The sequence below is a fragment of the Falco rusticolus genome, chromosome 2 (assembly GCF_015220075.1).
Source record: "Falco rusticolus isolate bFalRus1 chromosome 2, bFalRus1.pri, whole genome shotgun sequence".
In the NCBI taxonomy this organism is placed as follows: Eukaryota; Metazoa; Chordata; class Aves; order Falconiformes; family Falconidae; genus Falco; species Falco rusticolus.
The window spans coordinates 28,459,404-28,477,881 of record NC_051188.1 but is presented as its reverse complement, the minus strand read 5'-3'; the positions used below and the strand labels follow the sequence as shown (position 1 = coordinate 28,477,881).

Below are 18,478 nucleotides of genomic sequence, written 5' to 3'. Positions count from 1 at the left end.
GCTGCTGCGCTGGGGTCACAGCAACCTCAGGCGATGCTACAGGCCTGAGGCAGAGCGGCTGGAAGCTGCCTGGTGGAAAAGGGCCTGGGGGTGCTGGTCGACAGCCGCTGGACATAAGCCAGCAGTGTGCCCAGGTGGCCAATGGCATCCTGGCTTGTATCAAGAATAGTGTGGCCAGCAGGGTTAGGGAAGTTATTGAGGCCTTAACTCGAATACCGTGCCAGGTTTGTGCACCTCACCACAACAAAGACACTGAGGTGCTGGAGCGTGTCCAGAGACGGGCAACGGAGCTGGTGAAGGGTCTGGAGCACAAGTCTGGTGAGGAGCGGCTGAGGGAACTGGGGCTGTTCAGTCTGGAGAAAAGGAAGCTCAGGGGGGAGACCTTACTGCTCTATACAGCTGCCTGAAAGGAGGGTGTAGGCAGGTGGGGGTCGGTCTTTTCTCCCAGATAACAAGCGACAGGGTGCGAGGAAACATCCTCAAGTTGTGCCAGGGAGGTTTAGATTGGACATTAGGAAAAATGTCTTCACTGAGAGGGTGGTTAAGTGTTGGAACAGGCTGCCCAGGTAGGTGGTGGAATCGCCATCCCCAGAGGTGTTTATAAAATGTGTAGATGTGGTGCTTAGGGATGTAGTTTAGTGATAGACTTGGCAGTCTTGGGTTAATGGTTGGACTTGATGATCTTAAAGGTCTTTTCCAAACTAAATGAGTCTATGATTCTAAAACACCATGGCAAGACCTGCTCTTTATATGTTCCCAGCATCTTTCTTCAACTGTGTCTAGGGAAGACAAACAGATATCCCCTGGTAAATAAGATGCCATGATTAAATTATTTTTTTGGGTCTATAGGCACAGCAAATAAGCTACCAGTAGATGAGCATTCCTTCCTGGGAAATTGCTCATTCATCATCCAGACATCCCTGATTTTTCCAAGTTCACTTGGGAACAGTGGAAATTTAGGATTGGAATCATCTACATGTTTTTTTCTAGGGTTCATGCAGGGTTAAGCCAATTCCCTGTTGAAGGAGGACGGGTCTGGGACCTGTCATCCCAGAGCTCTGTCACCTTGGCAGTGTTTGCGAGGGCAGAACAGGCATTCTTCCCTTCAGATGTGGGGCTGGTGCAGAATAAGCCTCCCCGGCCTCTCCCACAGCCACCAGGCTTGTCAGCAACAGGACACAAAAGAGATAATCAGTAGCTTGATTTGCTGTAGCTACTATTTTAGTCTTGCAAAAGGCAGAGCACCTGGTGGCTTTTATACAATAGATGATGAGTAGTAACTTCATAAAGATGAAACAACACAAGGAATGTTTATGGCAAATAGTAAATGATGGTTCCTTTTTTTGTTTTACATTGACATGTTATTTATATGTACATTTGGAGATTAGAAGACTGTCGTTAGTAGCGACAGTATTACGTCCAGTAAGACAACTATCCTTCAGAAAATGCTCTGTTTATGAAATATCAGTAATGGGATTTATAAAGTTTACCACCAAAGGAACCACCATAAAAAGAAGTACTTAATATAGTATTGGAATGGAAGTGGAGAGAGGGTCTTTTGTTTAGAGCTAAGTAGCTACCCACAGTAGAAAACATGCAATGTGTTTGACTTGGAAGAGACACCTTACGGATGTATTAGGATCTAGTGACTTGAATTTTTTTCTTACTTGAATTTGTTTTCTTACCTTCCTCTGAGAAATTTGCAGGTGTTAGACTCGGGCTTCTCTTTTTCTGCCTGTTTAGTTGGTTGTTTTTTTCCAGCTGCTGCAGATTTGACATCATTTCAGGCAAATATATTAATTATCGGATGATTTCCTTAACAGTACTTGTCTGTTTGGTTTTCAGTGACTGTATTTGAATAATTGGGTTGACTTTCTGTTGCTCCCTGTATGTAGCCTCAAGTCTATTGTTGTGCCAACACCTTTTTCATTTAAAATCGAGTACAGACATGACCTGAAGATCCAGTTTTGTAAGATGCTCGGAACCATGTCAGTGTGATCACTCTCCTGTGGACCACACAAGAGAAAACCAGATGGTGGCCTGCAAGATAAAAATACTTGTTTCTTTTTCTTGTCAAAGGCTGAAGAATGAGATGGAGGTTCAGTAGCTGCTTCATTTTCCTCGGGGTTTGGGAACATATGTATTCCCCTATGGCATTTTATATGACAGTGGATTGTCTTACAGGATATGCTGTAATGAAAGTCTGTGACCAAGCCTATGATGTGTATATTAGTCGGGTCGGGATTGATTTAGGTACAGTGACAGTGTTTTCTCTCTTTATTCTGCTGTGCTGATTAGCTCCACCGAGTCTGTAGGGCCCCAGCTGTAACAGCAGCTTAGTCAATGGATCGGAAAGAAAAGAAATGGTAAAATCTATAGGTATATTTTCCTGTCTCCCTGCTAGGGTGGTTTTCTGACAGAGTATTCATGGGTGTTTGATCCAGTCTGATTTCCAGTGGTTCCAACAGTGTGGAATTTGTGGCTCAGGTTCCCTCACCTGTCTCTGAAGCCTTCTCAAAAGTGGATTCTCTTAAATTTCAAAACACCAGAACCAATTTTAAAACCAGCTGCTATTTCAGTATAGACAAGACCCTGGAGACCAGGACTTTTGTTATGGCTCTTCTCTGTGGAGGTCTCTCTGCTTTTGTGGTTACAAGAGAGACTGCAGATCCTGAAGCACCAAGTAATAACTCCTTTTTTCTTTCAGACAGGTTAGATGTGACTTGAAATATTTAGGCTAACTTTCCCAGTAAAAATACTTGTACGCACGCTGTTCCCTGAGAGGGGCAGCAAAAGTTGATACAGTTGAAGCATGCCGAGCTATAAACATTAGGAAAAAAATGGAGTAAGAATTTGGATGTTTACTTAGACATACAATGTGTTTAATTTTTTTCTAAGCAAAACAAAACTCCTTTTCTCTCAGAAAATGGACTGTGAAATAAAGCTTATTTCCCTACAAGTGACTAAGTCATGCAGCCAGCCTGTGGGGGCATTCAGAGACAGTTGGCAAGATAAGATGCTTCAGGAGAGATGCAGAATTCAGCATACAGTTTCCTTGAGGGAATGCAGAATGGCAGCAGCTCAGGGAGTGAATGTAAAGGCCATATAAGGGAAGTAAATGAACTGCTGTAGAGATACCATTAGCAAAGCAAACACTGACTTGGGGACCTTGGCATATACCATAGAAGAGATAAATTGCATGAAAAAATCCATACTTGCTTGCTTCTCCCTAGGTTTACAAAGCCAGTTTTAACTGAGAAACTGTTTACATGTGTGAAACAGAAGTTTTTCCACAGTCATTTTATTGCCAAGCAATTTCTACCCATGCCTAATCCCACCGCTTGCCTAATTTAGACACATTTATCACAGTTTCATTACAACTGAGGCCCTTGGCTAAGGAAAGAAAGTCAGACTGGGTCTTTAAACAATTGCAGATTTAGTAACAGTACTCAGTTCTTGTTTTTACACCAAGAGTGCAGTTCAAACATCACAACGTTAGCTTAGTGGTTAGTTAGTAGTTAGCTTAGTATCCCTGTCATTTCAGGTATTGATAAAATGAACAGCAGGAGGTAAAACACCTGACTGAGCCAAGTAAAGGCATGAGAACAGTAAATGAAGAGCCTACACTCATCAAGAAGTGCATAGCTCCTTGCAGAAGTGGAGACCTCAGAGCTGGTGCACTCTCCAGAGTGGAGGCTTGGCACCAGGCAGGAGGCTGATTTGAGGGGAGGGTGCGAGAATGGTATGCTGCAGAGCAGGCTCCAGCTCTCAGCCTTGGGAAAGTCACAGCAGCTCAGCTCCCCTTCTGTCAGCCACCCCATGGGCACATCCACATCCATGTTTTGGTGTGGATCAGGGGCATGCTTTTGGAGTGAATCTCCAGATCATCCTCATTTACCACATTCTGGTTTACCCAGCAGTGGGGACTGCACAAAGTAGATGCAGATGGCACCAAAGCAGAAGACAGGCGCCAGGAGTGCATCTGACGTGTCCTGAGTGCTGACGGGGCCCTCAGTCCATAGACCCAGGCTGGATTGCATTTGAAAAAAAAAAAACATGGGAAAGCGTGACCATCATTCAGGTCCTCAGCACCAACTGGTTGGATCAGATCGATCCACATTACTTGCTAATATAGATGCATACTAGGTGGTTGTAGCCTAGAGGTAGTCGGGGGGCACGCATGTGTTGGGGGGTGTGTCTTCCTTGTGAAGCACATTATTGCATACATTTTAGCACCCAGCCTGTATTTAACCTACTTTGATTTGAAGCACTTTTCCTCAAAGAATACACTTGAAATGTTAGGATGGAAAACTCGATCTTGCTAGATACTTTCCAATCCATTTTTTTATCCCTTGAGAAAATACACATTTTCGGCACTGTTCCGATTTTAAGACTTGGCATTATGGGGAAAACATGAAAAGGCTTATTTAAAAAAAAACCCCCACCAATAAAGTGGCTTTGTAATTTAATTCTGAACATGACTGTTGTTACTATTAAATGGTGTAAACACAGACTGAGTGCAATAAACCTCACTTCCATTTAGCATTAATAATATTAATGATCAGTACTTAAATCTCATGTCATGTTCCAGGACTGTAAAAGAAACATTACCAAAGAGGTTTTGCATGTCTGGTGCTGACATAATTTAAACCTGGCATAAAATTGTCTCCTGTCTGAAGGAATTTATTCAAGCTGTAGGGCAGAGAGGAAAAAGCAGAATAGGAAATCTGTCTTTCTCCCAGAGGCTCTGTGTGCACCATCCCTCCTCAGCCCCAGAAAGCAACCCCTCCCCAGAACTTTCCCACTGAAGACACCCTGGGAAAGGACCGGAGCTCACGCCTCTCCGCTTGACCTAACCCAGGAGGGATGAGCTGCTTGGTACTCTGGTCACATTTGCTCTCGCTGTAGACCAGCTCCCGAACTGTTGCGATCAAAATGCTGGATCAGCAGCTCGCATGCAGGCACACACACACACACGCACACATACACACACACTCCTATCTCTCGCACACCATCGGGAGGTAGCCCATATTTTCCCCATGTAAGGGTTCCGGCCTTCTCCCTTCCCTTCTAACGCGCCTTCCCCGCCAGCTTTTTCCTCCTTTCCTCCCCTCCGTCCCCGGCTCCACCGCCCCTCGCTCCCCGGCGGCAGCCGCGGCGGGCAGAGCGGAGCCCGGCGGCACCGCAGCGCTCCCCGCCGCCCCCGGCCCCACCGCTCCGGCCCCACCGCTCTGGCCCCCGGGAACCGAGACCCACCGCCCCAGCCGCCGTCGGGCTCGGGGAGCCAGCACCCACCGCCCCAGCTCCAGGAGGGCTCTGGGAGCGGGACATCCCACCCCCCCTCCCCCAGGAGGGCTCGGGGAGGCACCGCCGCGCCCCCCCCCCCCCCCCCCCCCCCCGCTCCCCCCCACCGGCGCCGCCGCCGCCCGGCCCCTTGCCCCTGGCCCCGTCCGCGGCCCCGCAACTGCGCCGTCCGCGGCGGGTCCCGCCCGGGGAGGCGGCGGCGGGGGAAGGGGGAGGAGAGGCGGCGGAGTGCGCTGCCTCCCGAGTAATCAAACAGGGGGAGAGAGGAACGTGCGGAGGAAGGGAGGGAAGGACGGGCCGGGCTGGGGAGGGTCCCGGTCCCGGTCCCGCCCGCCTCGGAGCGCTCGCGTCGCCTCCGCGCCGGGACCGCGGGGAGAGTCGCTTGGGGCGGCCGCCACCCGCCAGCCCCGCGCCCCGGCTCAGCGCCCATGTGCTCCCGGCAGCCGCGGCGGGCAGCCCCCGCGCCCGGCCTGTCAGTAAGTAGCCCTTCGCCTCCCCGGCACCTTGACCGGCCCCATCCCGGCACCCCCGGACCCCCTGTCCTCCCGCCTCTTCCCGGGCCCCCGCCCTCCCGCACTCCCTGGGCTGCTGCATCCCCTGCCCTGCCGGACCTCCGGCGCCCCCTTCCTCTCCCGGACCCCTGCCCTGCCGCGATCCCGGTACGCTGCATCCCCTGCACGACTCCGTATCCCCGAGCCCTCAGAGCGTCCTTCCCCTGCCCGACCCCTACCCACCCTGCACGGCCACATCCACTGCACCCACCGACCCCTTTCCCCTCTCGGATCCCCATTCCCGGTCCGACACCCTGCCCGGCCGCATCCCTCGCCCGTTCCACCGGACCCTCCAGGCTCCCTTCCCCTGCCTGATCCCCAGCCCTCCCATACCTTTGCCTTCCCGCATCCTACCCCTCCCGGGCCCCCGTCCTTCCCGGATCTCCCTGCCACCTTGGACCGCTCTCCCTTTCCGCCCCCCACTGTTTTCCCTGCTCTCCGTCCTCCCTGCCCCCGGGTCCCCTGCCCTCCCTGCATCTCTGCCTTTCCAGCCCTTCCCCGGCCGCACACCCTTTTCTCTCCAGGACCCCCTCCCCTCCCAGCCTGCCCCTCCAGGACCCCCTCCCCTCCCAGCCTGGCCCTCCCGGAGCCCCTGCATCCCAGCCCGCCCCTCCCGGTCCCGGCCCCCCCCCACCCCCCGGCCCCGCGGGCGCGGCGCCCCGCACCTTCCCCTCGCATCACCCCGGCGAGTTTTGCTTCCCGGCCGCCGCCTTCCCTCGGGGGAAGCCGGATCTCTCCGCCGCCCCCTCCTACCCCCGGAGGGGGGGGAGCGGGGTTTCGAGGCCGGAGGGGCGAGTCCGCCTCCTCGGAGAGAAGCCCCGGCTGTGGGCTGGCAGCCCCCGGGGAGGCAAAGCAGCTGCCCCGCTGGAGCCGGCGGGTTTGCAGGGTCCTGCCCCTGGAAGCTTCCATGTTGTCCCCTATTTCCAGCCGTACCTCCTCCCCCGATTCAGGGAAAGGTCTTCCCCAAGTGACCCACTTTGCCTTAGACAGTTGGTGCCACGCCAAGACAAGGGCAGATTCTTCTCCAGAAGGTGCCTCTGGAGGGACGGAGGCACCCTGTGCCCATCTGCCAAGTTTTTATTCCCAGGGGTTTGGTGTTTTGCAGGTTGAAAGGCATTTATTTGTGCAGCTAGGCTACAAGTAGATAGGTGTATACTTCTTGAGTAGCAGCATAGGCCTTTTTTTAACATTATAGAAGAGTTTTCTTAGCATTTTAAAAGTAAACAAAACTTTCTTGTGGTGCACATGCTTAATTTCACTTACAGGCTCTTTCTCTGCATTCCCTCCTTGTGCTGAAGGAGTATTAATTTTATTGCTTGTACGTGAATTGAATTCACTGATTGGCATCTGATCACGTTTAGAAAAAAAAAAAAGCTGTAAATAGCTATCGGAATTAGTTTGGCAGCAACTGTGAGAAATGATCATAAATTTACAAAGGCAGTTGGAGTAGTGATCCAGCCAGGATTTAACCAGAAATACACCCCCAGTCTCAGGGAAGCAGCTTGTAGGTTTCTATGACAGTCAAATGCACTTGGTCACACTGGTTGTGAGCTTAGAGGCTGGGAGCTGTCGGAGAAGGATGCAGTGTGATTAAGCCTCCTGGGTTTGAGCTGGAAAGAGGCAAAGAAGACAAGGAACTGGGCTGAGTGCAAGCAGGAATATTATGAGACACCCCCGTGTTTTAATCATATGCTGCTTGAGATTGTGTGGGAGTGAATCCAAAAGATGTGGCAATACCTTCACCTAGCAGGTGCCCATCTGGATTTGGGGCTCCTGGTACTTTTGGACATCAGGTGATAAAAGGCTCCTTTTGCACAGGGATGCCAACAACTTAAAGGAGTGCTGGAAAAAATGTCAGCTCATAATACTTCTCTCGGGGGTGTTAATGAGGTTTACTTCTGCCACAAGGGTCTGATCTTGAATAGGCTTTGGCACTGCAGGTGGTTTTGCGCTGAAGCTGTGGGGCCATGTATAATGTGAAGTACCTTCCCCAGGCATTGCAGGAGGACGGCCTGACTAGCTAAGGGTAAATGAGACCTCACCTTTTTTTCTCTGTCGGTACGGGAAAGATTAAGATGTACGGTACAGAAAAGTGAGTAGGCAAGTACATGGGGAGCCCCTGAAGGTGGCTGCAGAGCATTCCTGGCTGTGCCGGCTGGGCTGCCTCCCACCACCGCCCCCGGCAGCTGGTATCGCTGACAGCGATTCTAGTGGCTGCTTGCAAGGATGGAACAGAAAAGTTAGATGTCTTAATGAAAAGTCCTGTAGGAAGGGAAAACACTCTGGCAGACAAACATTTTTTTCTAGTGTCGGTATTACTGAACTTGTATTTTTCTCCCTTTTTTTTTGTGTATTGCTATTTAATTAAGGACCTTTGACTTCATGATGGGAGGAAACATCCACCCGGCTGTTAGGATCCAAGCTTCTCCCAGCGCAGGGATTTGTCAAGGCTGAGAGACTCTGAATTATACATAAACCTCTGAAACACACAGCTGCTTTTCTGTCTCTCCATCGCGAGGGGCCTTGGAGCAGATACAAAAATGGCATCCAGCCTCACCTGTGCCGGCATCGTCTGGGCCTTCCTCTCCTTCCTCTGCGCTGCCACCTCCTGCGTGGGCTTCTTCATGCCCTACTGGCTCTTGGGGTCTCAGCTGGAGAAGTCGGTTTCCTTCGGCACTTTCCGGAGGTGTTCCTACCCGGTGCGGGACGAGAGCCGCCAGACGACTGTGATGGTGGAGCAGTGTGGCCGCTATGCCTCCTTCCAGGCCATCCCGAGCGCCGAGTGGAGGATCTGCACGGTGGTGACGGGCCTTGGCTGTGGGCTGCTTCTCTTGGTGGCCCTGACGGCACTCATGGGCTGCTGCGTGTCTGAGCTCATCTCCAGGACCGTGGGAAGGGTGGCAGGAGGCATCCAGTTCCTGGGGGGTAAGTGCTTATGCGGGGAGGGGATGGGGGTGTCCAGGCTAATGGTTTACATGTGTGGAGATTCTTCTGGTGCTTTGGGATGAGGAGGGGGTGAATCAAACTTCCTGCTAGTGAGGGAGACACACTGGGGTCCCTTGATGGTTGAACTGGTTGTCTGAATGGCTGAACATGGCCCAGAGCTACAGCTGCCTGTGGTCGCTCTCTGGTGCTTAAGTACCTGTCTGGTCATTGTGCAACTTTTGAGAGTTGTGTGGCAAGTTGACTTCTGTGGTCCAGCATCTTTGCAGCAGTTTGTGGTGCTGTAGTTTCCAGCAGAGATCGCTGGGATGGAGGTACCTGGAGAAGCATGGAGGCTGCAGAGCCTCGTGGAGCATCATGATTTTGCAGAGGAGAGGCTGTTATGTGGGAACAACACATAACACTCTCTTCTTTCTCCTTCCTACCCCCATCACTGGCAGAGCTCCCTCCACCTCTGCTCTCTGTGGCTGCGTGGATCTGGTAAAAAGTCTGTGGCCCAGGTTTGAAGTGGGGATTGTTTGTTCCTGGTGGAGGTAGCCCAGCATCTGCCAGGAGGCCCCACTGGGCTGTCTGACCCCATGCTACCTGCTGATGCTGCCGCATGTTTGTTGAGTTCATGGGCTAGACAGTGTGTGGGAGAATTACCTCCATTCTTTTTTTAGCTGGTAATTGTATGGAGTATTTGTAATTGTGGAGTATTTTAAGGGTATGAGACAATAAACAGGATCCTCAAGTGTGTTTTTTATAGGGCAGTTTTCCCAGTAAGTCATCACTCTCTTGTCATCAGTGACATGTGGCTCAGTGGCACTCGCTTTTGCCTGGTACAAGCTCTCCCCCACCCTCATGCACTCACTCTCACAAGGGGATGTGTTTTCCCGAGCTTTGGGTGCTGGGGCAGCACAGGCACCGGTGTTTCAGGTGCCCTGCAGCATCTGGTCCCAGCCAGGCACCCCAGCTCATGCCCCAGAGTAGCAGGCAGCAGCGGGACTCCTGCCTTTCTCCCCTCCGAACAGAAACCTGTCCCGCAAGGGCAGTCCAGCTACATGCCGAGTCTGCAGCCCTAAGGAAGCACAAGACAAAAACCCCACTACTGTCCAGTGCAGGGTAGACGGCCAAGGGAAGAAGGAAAGGGCCCTGTGGCAAGCTTCCACGATGGTGATGCCAGCGTAGCTCCCCCTTGGCCACAGGGCGCCCTACCTCCAACTCTTTGAGTAGTTTCTGTACTTCAGAGCAAGCTGACCCTGTCACTTCACCCTTCCCTCAGCTTTGCAATGCACAGGCATTCCTGTGTTTAATCTGGCTGACAATTTGAAAGTGCAGCAGCTGCTGGAGAGTTAACTGCTGGGAGCTGCTGCTTCTTGAAGCCTGCTCCATAGTACAATGCCGGCTGGGCAGCCAGGCGGTGGAGGGGATTTTCGGTTTGGTGACACTCTGCGAGCTGGCTTGGTCTGGCTATTTTCACTTAGAGTCATCACGGGCTTGTGCTTTAACCACCCCCCTCTTTCCAACTGCTGGCTTGGCTCATCTGGTTTCAATTTGTGTTTGGCCCCTTTCTTGCAGCCGTGCTCCCCTGCCTGCCCACGGAGCGGGGCCGGCTGTGCCTGTGTCTGCTTACAGCCGCTCCAGCAAATACAGCCTCTCCAGTAGTGGGTGGGCGACTGGAGCCCCGCTCCCCCATGACTGGAGTGGGCTGAAGGTGTGTACCCTTCTCGGAAGTAGGATGATGGCTCCTCTGCAAGGAGGGGAGAGTTCTCTCCAGACCATACCATGGCTACCTCTGGAGCTTGTCCCAGCTGACCAGGCAGCACCCCACCCCACCTGGAAGGGTGTGAGCAGGTAGTGCTTGTCCTTGGTAGATGACAATTCAAAGAAAGGTGAACTGGTGATATGTAACGAGAACTGCCAACAACTTTGCTTACAGTTCAGAAATTAGTTACACAGCATGTCTAATTTTCCCCTCTAGTGGCTTTTATGGTTGTCTCTCATTTCACTCAGCACTGCTGGAAGTGTGTAAGAAATGAAGGAAATGAGAACCCGTCATTTCTTAACCTGCTTAAAACCCAACATTGGAGACATGAGGGAGAGGCCAGGTTGTGAAAGCCAATAATTGGGATGAGCTGAAGGGTCATATTAGGGTAAAGATCGGATCCTTACATCCTTAATCAGATCCTTAGCTGCAATAAATCAGTACAGCTTCATTGTTTAAATGACATGACTACATTTATTCAAATGTCTAACTTAGGCACTATAATTATTAGGTTGTTTTATGTCAAGATAGCCACGAGCTGTTCGCCTTCTTTGCTAACCGGCAATGTCAGCTCTTTGTTCCCTGTACTACAGTGGCAGGTTTAGTTATATACCGCAATGTGTGCTTTGAATACGGCTCAGTGGCAGTACAGTGATTGTCATTTTAATTGGCCTCCACTTGGAGATCTAACCAAATGAAACCCTCACAAATATTTCTTTTTTTGATTGGGAAAAAAAACCACCCTCCTATCTTTATGTGAAGAAAAAGCCTGAGGAAATAAGGAGCCCACTGAGTGATGCTATTAATTCATCCTCAGTGTTAGGGCAAGGAGATGGCTAGGTGGTTTCACTTTCTGTTTCTTTTCATCTGAGTTGCCTGCACTGATGCCCTGTTGTGGTTCCTGCTCCGGTGGTGGAGGATGAGTGTTGGAATTATTTCTCTTGAACTTAGAAACCAGCTTAAAGACGTACTCTGTATAGCTAGTTTATGGCTTTAGTGGTGTTCCATTAACTTAGAGTCCAAGCAATTTTTTCAACATGACTTAAAAACACAGACTTGATGAGGAGCTAAGCCAATTGACAACAGAATATTACGGGAGGCCCAAGGGTGGGTGAGATGTACAAGCCCTTGAAGCTGTGGTGAGCCAAAGCACTAAGGTTGCTAAAACTAACTTACTCCAACATTATAAGCATTTTTACTGCTGTGAAGAGGTGGCAGAGAGGTTTGCTTACCAGAGGTGGTAAGCAGCCTGATCCTTTTCTAGCAGTGCAAAGGAGGAGTAACTAACTCCAAGTAGGTCAGTGGAATAACACCTGTATATAAAAGTCGTGCAGCTTGCACTAGCTAAACGGTGCCAAGGTTTTACAGCTGGGATTTCCCCAAGTTGTATGTGGCAACTAATGGGAGTGAATTATTCATAAGTGCTTATACCATAAATCTGCTCTTCTCATAAAATTTGAATGGCAGAACCTGCAAGAAACTGCAGATCCATGCAGAGTCAGAAGGGCTCTTTAGATATTGGTTGATCTTATGTACTCAGGCTGTGTTTACTATTTTGGATGATCCTGGCTACAGAGCATACATGTATCTTAAGATGATGCTGGGATGATACATGCCGAGTTTCTGTTCTTAGTAGGAAGATTGCATCATAGACTTTTCTTCCCGTTTGTGATTATGGGAACTGCTTCCTTTCCCATGCATGATCACATGGCAGCTCTGTAGCCGTTACAGTAATTGCTTATGTGAAAAACAATGCTATTTTTAGATTTTTCAAAGCCATTTTGGTGGTGGGTGACAAGAAGTAGCCAATGCTCCAAGGCCAGCACTTTCTGCAGTGGTTGTCAGCAGTCTGCAGTCCATGACCGGCAGACTGCTGTTCTGGTGTTTCAGAACATGCTTCACAGTCATTTCTGTTGGATTGCTTTGAAGAACTGACAACTGAGGTGAAAGTTATGCTGTCTGTAACCTCTTGAGGGCACAGTTATGTAGATGGATACAGTCTTTACTGATAACAGTAAGTGCAGTGTTTCCAGCTGGTTTCCTTTGAATGTTTGGAAGACTGAGGCTTATATAATGTAGCTAGAACAGATTGCAAGGATGTATCTTTGACCATAACTATTGAGGGTATGATAGCAGGAAGCGAAGTTTAACAAATCTATGGAAAATTGGAATCTGTAATTATTGATCTTCTTTTCACTGTGCGGTAGCAAGTCAATTCCACTTAAATGGGGAGCCTAGAAATTTGCAGGTAGGTAGCTGAGATATGAAATACTAATCTGGTGGATAGTTTTACTCTCTGAATGCAGAGCAATGATTTTAAGAACATAGCAATAATTTTAGGAACATAATGAACTTAAAGGTTAGCTAGTTTTATGAGAGGCAGTGGATCAAAAGACATGAGTATTGCAAGGGTGCAATTTAAAGAGCGTTATGCTGGCAAGGTGAAGCTTTTCCTATGAATGGTCAGCACGCAGGAATTACAGATGAAATCTGCACTAGCTCAGAACTCCCTTTGGTTGTAAAGAACAGCTAAGCCAAGCTCAGAGGGGTATGAGTCCAAGGGAACAAAGCATGAAAACAACCTACTGACTTAGACACTTTTCTGAACCTGACACTGTGGCATGTTAGAAATGAGCAATCTGTACTTAAGATGATAGTACAAGCCATGTGGTCTGTACTATCATCTTAAGTACTGGTTGCTCATTGATTGTACTCAAGTAAAGCAGAAGATTTGCTACTCCCTTCAGTAAATAAGAAAAGTTTTCAGCAGCGCCTTCTCTTCCTCTCCTCATTGCTCTATCTTACTTCTCTTGTGTCTCACAGAAGTGCTGAAATTCCTGAAACTATGGTCCTTGAATTGCTGGTTAGGAAGTCTAGGGACCTCTTGAAGTAGGGGGTGATGAAAGGAGCATTTGGTTATTCAGGAAAAAGGGGACACAGAACCTAACAACTTCTGATTTTGTCTCAAAAAAAAAAAAAAAAAGTGGCATTCTGGAAAAGGGTCTCAGCACAACATGAAATTGCTGGAGAATCCTTCTCCAAGTGTCCTATGCCAATAGTGGCCATAATAGTTTCCATCACCCATAGGGTGCTCAGGGCAAGTGTTTGCTGGGTGCAGGCAGAATAATAAGGATTACTCCATCAAGATCAGGAGAGCACTGAGTATGGGTTGATGGCTCTGTGTTGTCTGTGTTGAAATCTTAGAGAAAGCCTTTGATACTTTGGGCTGGAGATTTTAAAGAGACAGATCCAAAGGAGATCTGCAAGTTGTTAATATATTAATGGCTCGATCTGACTTTGCAGGTGAGATGATCAAGGTCTAAAATGTATATAGAGTCACTGAAGACATGTTTCAGAAAATGTGGCTGACAGTCAAAGACAACCTGGGGGTCAAGGAGAACGAAGGCAGTCTCAGTTCTGAGACTTGCTAAGAAAAAGTCATTAGGGGCTTTGGTGAGGGTAGTTTCAGTTGACTACAGGGACTAGAAACTCCTGGGGAAGGTTTGTGTGGAGCTGGAGGAAAAGAACCGCAGGCAGTGACCAGTAACCATTATTTTGTCTGACAGCTGAAGTAAGACTCTCTGCTTTCTGCCTGGAAGACTTAAGGTCAGGATCATTTTCTGCCTGTAGGGAGAAAACATAACTGAGAAGAGCATTGCTGGGACAGGGAAGATCTGAGATGGTCGAGAGACTTCCTGGAAGGAAATGGCCACCCCAGACTCTTTTGCACTTCTCCCAAACCTATCTCATCCATTTCCCCCATCTGTACATATTCTTCCTGCCTCTTCCTGAAATTTGTACCTGCAAAAAGCCCAGGTATAAAACCATGCGAAAATGGCCTTTTAGTTCTTTCATCCTCTTTAGCCTAAAAATACTTCTCAAAAGGCTAACTTTTTGGGAGAGGCTAGGGAAGGGCATCTGCTTCTGTCCAACACCAAGCCCTCTTCTTCACCTGCAAGTTAGCTGCTCAGGGCTGTTTTGCCACATCTTCCTCTCTGTTTCCTCTTGTCAGATGCAAAGCTTCAGTGACTTTGCTGTGCTCATGTAGACATGTGACAGGGCAATCCTCATCCCAGGCAAAGACAAGCTGCAGGCTGGGTAGTAATCCAGTGTAAAGACACTGCAAGAGGGGCATGTGAAAGGAACAGATGCCTCACCAGGATGCACAGAAGAGCAAACGAGGAAGACAGCACTGTTAAATGTTGCTAGTGAGTGGTTGCATGTCATGGCATAGGCTCGTAGATTCAGCAGTAATAAGGTCAGCAGAAAACACTTCGCCTATTTAGTCTGAGGGCTGCTGTGGCATGGGATGTAGGATAGCCTTCGTATAATTTTGGGGTGAAAAAGAGTATATCTCTGAGAAAAAAAACTTCTAGTCTGAATTTAATTAACTTTGAGAAAAGCAGAATCTTCATAAGTTGTTTCAGTGGTGAATTACCCTGACTATTCTTCCAGATCATTAATGCAAATATTAAAAATGTAGCACCAAGAATATATCATTGAAAAATTGCGTTTTCTTGAGGAACTTTTTTAAGATCCAACCGTTAGATTGCTTTTAATCCATTTCAGATGTGCTATGTTGTATTTTCTTTACCAGAACAACCTGTATAGAAGCTGCTTCATAGCTGCTATATTTCACACCAGTTACATCTCCTGTTTTCTATAGGCATTCATCAAAAGATTAAGTGCAGAGTATAGTTTTGCATCTTCATCGCTTTTTGGCTTGACTTTGACTTTCTAAACTGCAACCTGTGGCTGCTAGTGCCTGTTGTCAGTATCTGTTTCCCAGCACCACAAGGTACCTTCACATACTGTGGTACAGCACAGAGTCAAATTATTTGATTTAGGTTTGGAGTCCAGAGGAGTAAGGCAGAGTTATTGTTTGGGAAGATGTTCAGAACAAGGGAACTTAGACAGTGATGCTATCTTAATGGATTTTGTAGCATATGTTTTATTGAAGATTAGCCCTCTCTCTCTCTCTCTCTGTGCTGTATTCAGACAGGCGTTAAAATATAAGACAAATTCAGGAGTGAAGCTGAACTGATATATGTCCTCTGTTGCTCTCAGCGTATAAATGACATAAATTCCAAGTCTTAATCAGAAGTAGCCTGTATTGCTTGAATCTTTCCTTTGTGCATGGTCTGCTGAGTGTGACTGGAGGGGAATCGAAGTTAGCAGGTACTTACCTGAAATAGGTAAAGAAAAGGTGCAGACTTAGATTCTGTATATTCTTAAGAGACAATCCTGTTGCCCGTGGTTGCCTTCACCTTGCTCACAGAAGTTCCCACTGTAGTCTTGCTAAAGGCTGCTGCCCTCACAGACCGAACAGCACAGTTTCTTGTGTGATTGTTCCCTAAGGAGTCCCGCTGAAGGAGACCTGAGTTAGCAAAGATTTGCTGTTTAAGCTAATGCCAACCATTTTAACGAAGCAAGTTAGCAAGGAAGAATCAGTAATAAATATTACTGATCATGAAATGCATGAGTAGGCCATCCCTGCCAGCAAGGCTGTGAGCAGTACAGAGCAAGCAGGGTGTTGTAATGCTGTTGGAACAGTGGAGATGCAACTTGAAGAAGACAAAAGATGTGGAGAGTAGTTGTCATACTTGGTTGTCTCTGTTTTTTACTTTGTGTTCCCAACCTCTTCAGATAGCTTGGCTCTTTAGGTTTAGTAAGATTCCAAAATCTTACTAAAAAAGCATCAGGGCCCGTATGGGCTCCAAATTTTTGTGTGTCCTTTGAAGTTAGTGACACTTGGTACAAATGACATCAGTATTTCTATCCTAGAGGTAAGATTATTTGATTGTGACATTAGGCTAAAATGGGTGTGGTTCCAAGGCTAAGTTTCTTCTTGAAGAGTTACCCCAGTGAGTTAGCTTGTTTATACTGAATTGTGCTTCGAAACACACATTCATATTTGGGTTTTTGTTTTTTTTTTTTTAATTATATTTACTTCTAATATAAATTCTGGCTAAACACAGGAAAAAAACCCAGAGAGCATGAAGAGTTTCAGCCTGGAGCAAATTCTGCAAGTTAGATTTTAGGTGCTTTGGAAGCACATTTGAAATGGAAACACTGATGTATTAGAAAAAATAAAAGATGCTGCTAAAATATTGGGAAGAATCTCTTCTCTTTGTTTTCCTATTGATGTTGAATACAAAAGTGATGTTTTGAATACTGCTGCAGCTGTGTTGGGTTTAAGCAGAATTTTGCATTAAGAACAGAATTTTTGATCTGAAGAAGTCCCGGAGTGCCCTTTTATTTATCTGTAGAATGAAGTTCAGACTTTTGCTTTTTTCCCCCCTCTTTTATTAGAAAGGAACAATGATGCTCAGCTCCTCCGTGATGCTTTTGATTTCAAAAAGCTTTGCTTGCATAACCTAATGAAACTTCTGAAAACATGAGGCAGGGGAGCAAATAATCTATTTTGCTGGTGTAGAGTCAAAGTAAATTCAGAGTTGCTTCACCTCAGATCCTTTGCATTTGTGTTGATTAGAACAGAATCTGGGTTAGGATTATCAATTTTGCTTCTGCATTGAAAGATATGGCTTGTGTTGCTTCCTGAGCTCCATGAGATATTTGAATATTGCCTTCATTTAGGCATCAAAATGTTTCAGTATTTTCCAGTGTGGATGAGGTCATATGTCCTACAGACAGTACAGGATTGTTCCCAATGGTGTATTTTCCAGGATTTTGTCCAGTCTGGTGTTATATGTCTGTGTAATACGGTTTTTTTCCTCTCATTTCTCTCAGGAAACTCAGCTTACTAGGCATTCCACTTGGATTTTTTTCACTGTATTCAATCTGCATTTTCCTTTCCTTGCTTACATCCTTTTACTTCTCCAATACACGGTTTTACCTTCTAAGCTCTTTGACTATGGCTTTATAAAGTTAAAAGTTTAGTTTAGTTTAGTATAAACTGAAAAAGTAAGTCAGTTTTCAACCTCTATCATAATTTCAGTGAAGTCAGGTGTAGAACTTGAGGGCAACCAGTTTTGTTTCCATGCAGTGAGCAGTTAGGAAGGAGCACTGTGTAATTAAGAAACACGGGATGTATTTGTGCAACCAAAACCCCACCCGCAGCTGCATGCCTTGCGGTAGACATCATGTTGGCTGGCTCCCTGCTCAAGGATTTCCTTTGGCTCCATGGAATACCTTTGTTGACTTCAGCGATGTTAAGCGTTTTACATTGCCCGAGTGCAAGGTCCTAAGTGACGTTCAGGTCATGTGGGGATGGTGGAGATGGCCGTAAGTCACAAAGGACCAAGGAGGACATCCTCTCCTTGGTCTTAGGTTTACTCTGCCACCACAAGACATCACAGGTCAGAGGGGCAATACTGCGTTTGACAGATCCCTTCTAGTAGCTGTGTTGGGTCAATGCACCCTGACAGTGCTGGTGGTAAGGCTGATTCACTTGACTTGATTAGATCTCATTTGCATTGTTTGTTCCACTGCCAGTTCCCTGATGTCACAGGTACACCTGAGAACAGAGACTTTTCATCCCCCCGGACTGGCTTTTCCTTAGAGCCTGACCTGCTGAAATCAACAGCAATATTCTTCTGTGGGACCCGGGGGAGGGCAGGGTCTGGAGCTCAGTGCCGTTGTTACTCATTGCAGCTAGTGGGATTTGGAGGACATTGCCGCTGTGTAGCAGTGCAGAGTCCTTCACGGGATGCCAGTTCCTACCTAATTCCCCAAGTATGGAATATTAATTGCAGCAGGACTAGCGCCTTAGAACAAAACTCTTTGTTGGGAGGGTTGCTGTACCGTAAGCTGAGTCCATGTTTTCCTGCATAAGCCTGATAAACCCCAGTCTTTCATGAGGACTGACCATTTTGAATTGATTTGCAGGTACAATTCTTTACTGGGCTAACAGACTTTTAAGCTTGGCAGTAGTTTGTAGGAATGTAAAGAAAACGTTAATGAAAGAAAGCAT

At 47.6% G+C, this 18,478-nt stretch overlaps 1 protein-coding gene across 1 annotated transcript in view; it reads left to right on the top strand.

The window, feature by feature from the left end:
- The first annotated feature begins 5,507 nt into the window (after nt 1–5,507).
- The window catches only part of LHFPL6 (LHFPL tetraspan subfamily member 6), a 144,897-nt gene continuing 131,926 nt past the window's right edge, over nt 5,508–18,478 (top strand). Inside the window, exons 1-2 of the mRNA XM_037378304.1 lie at nt 5,508–5,780; nt 8,225–8,780. Coding sequence (XP_037234201.1) covers nt 8,396–8,780 — 385 coding nt within the window. The 5' untranslated portion in view covers nt 5,508–5,780; nt 8,225–8,395. The remainder of the gene's footprint in view (nt 5,781–8,224; nt 8,781–18,478) is intronic.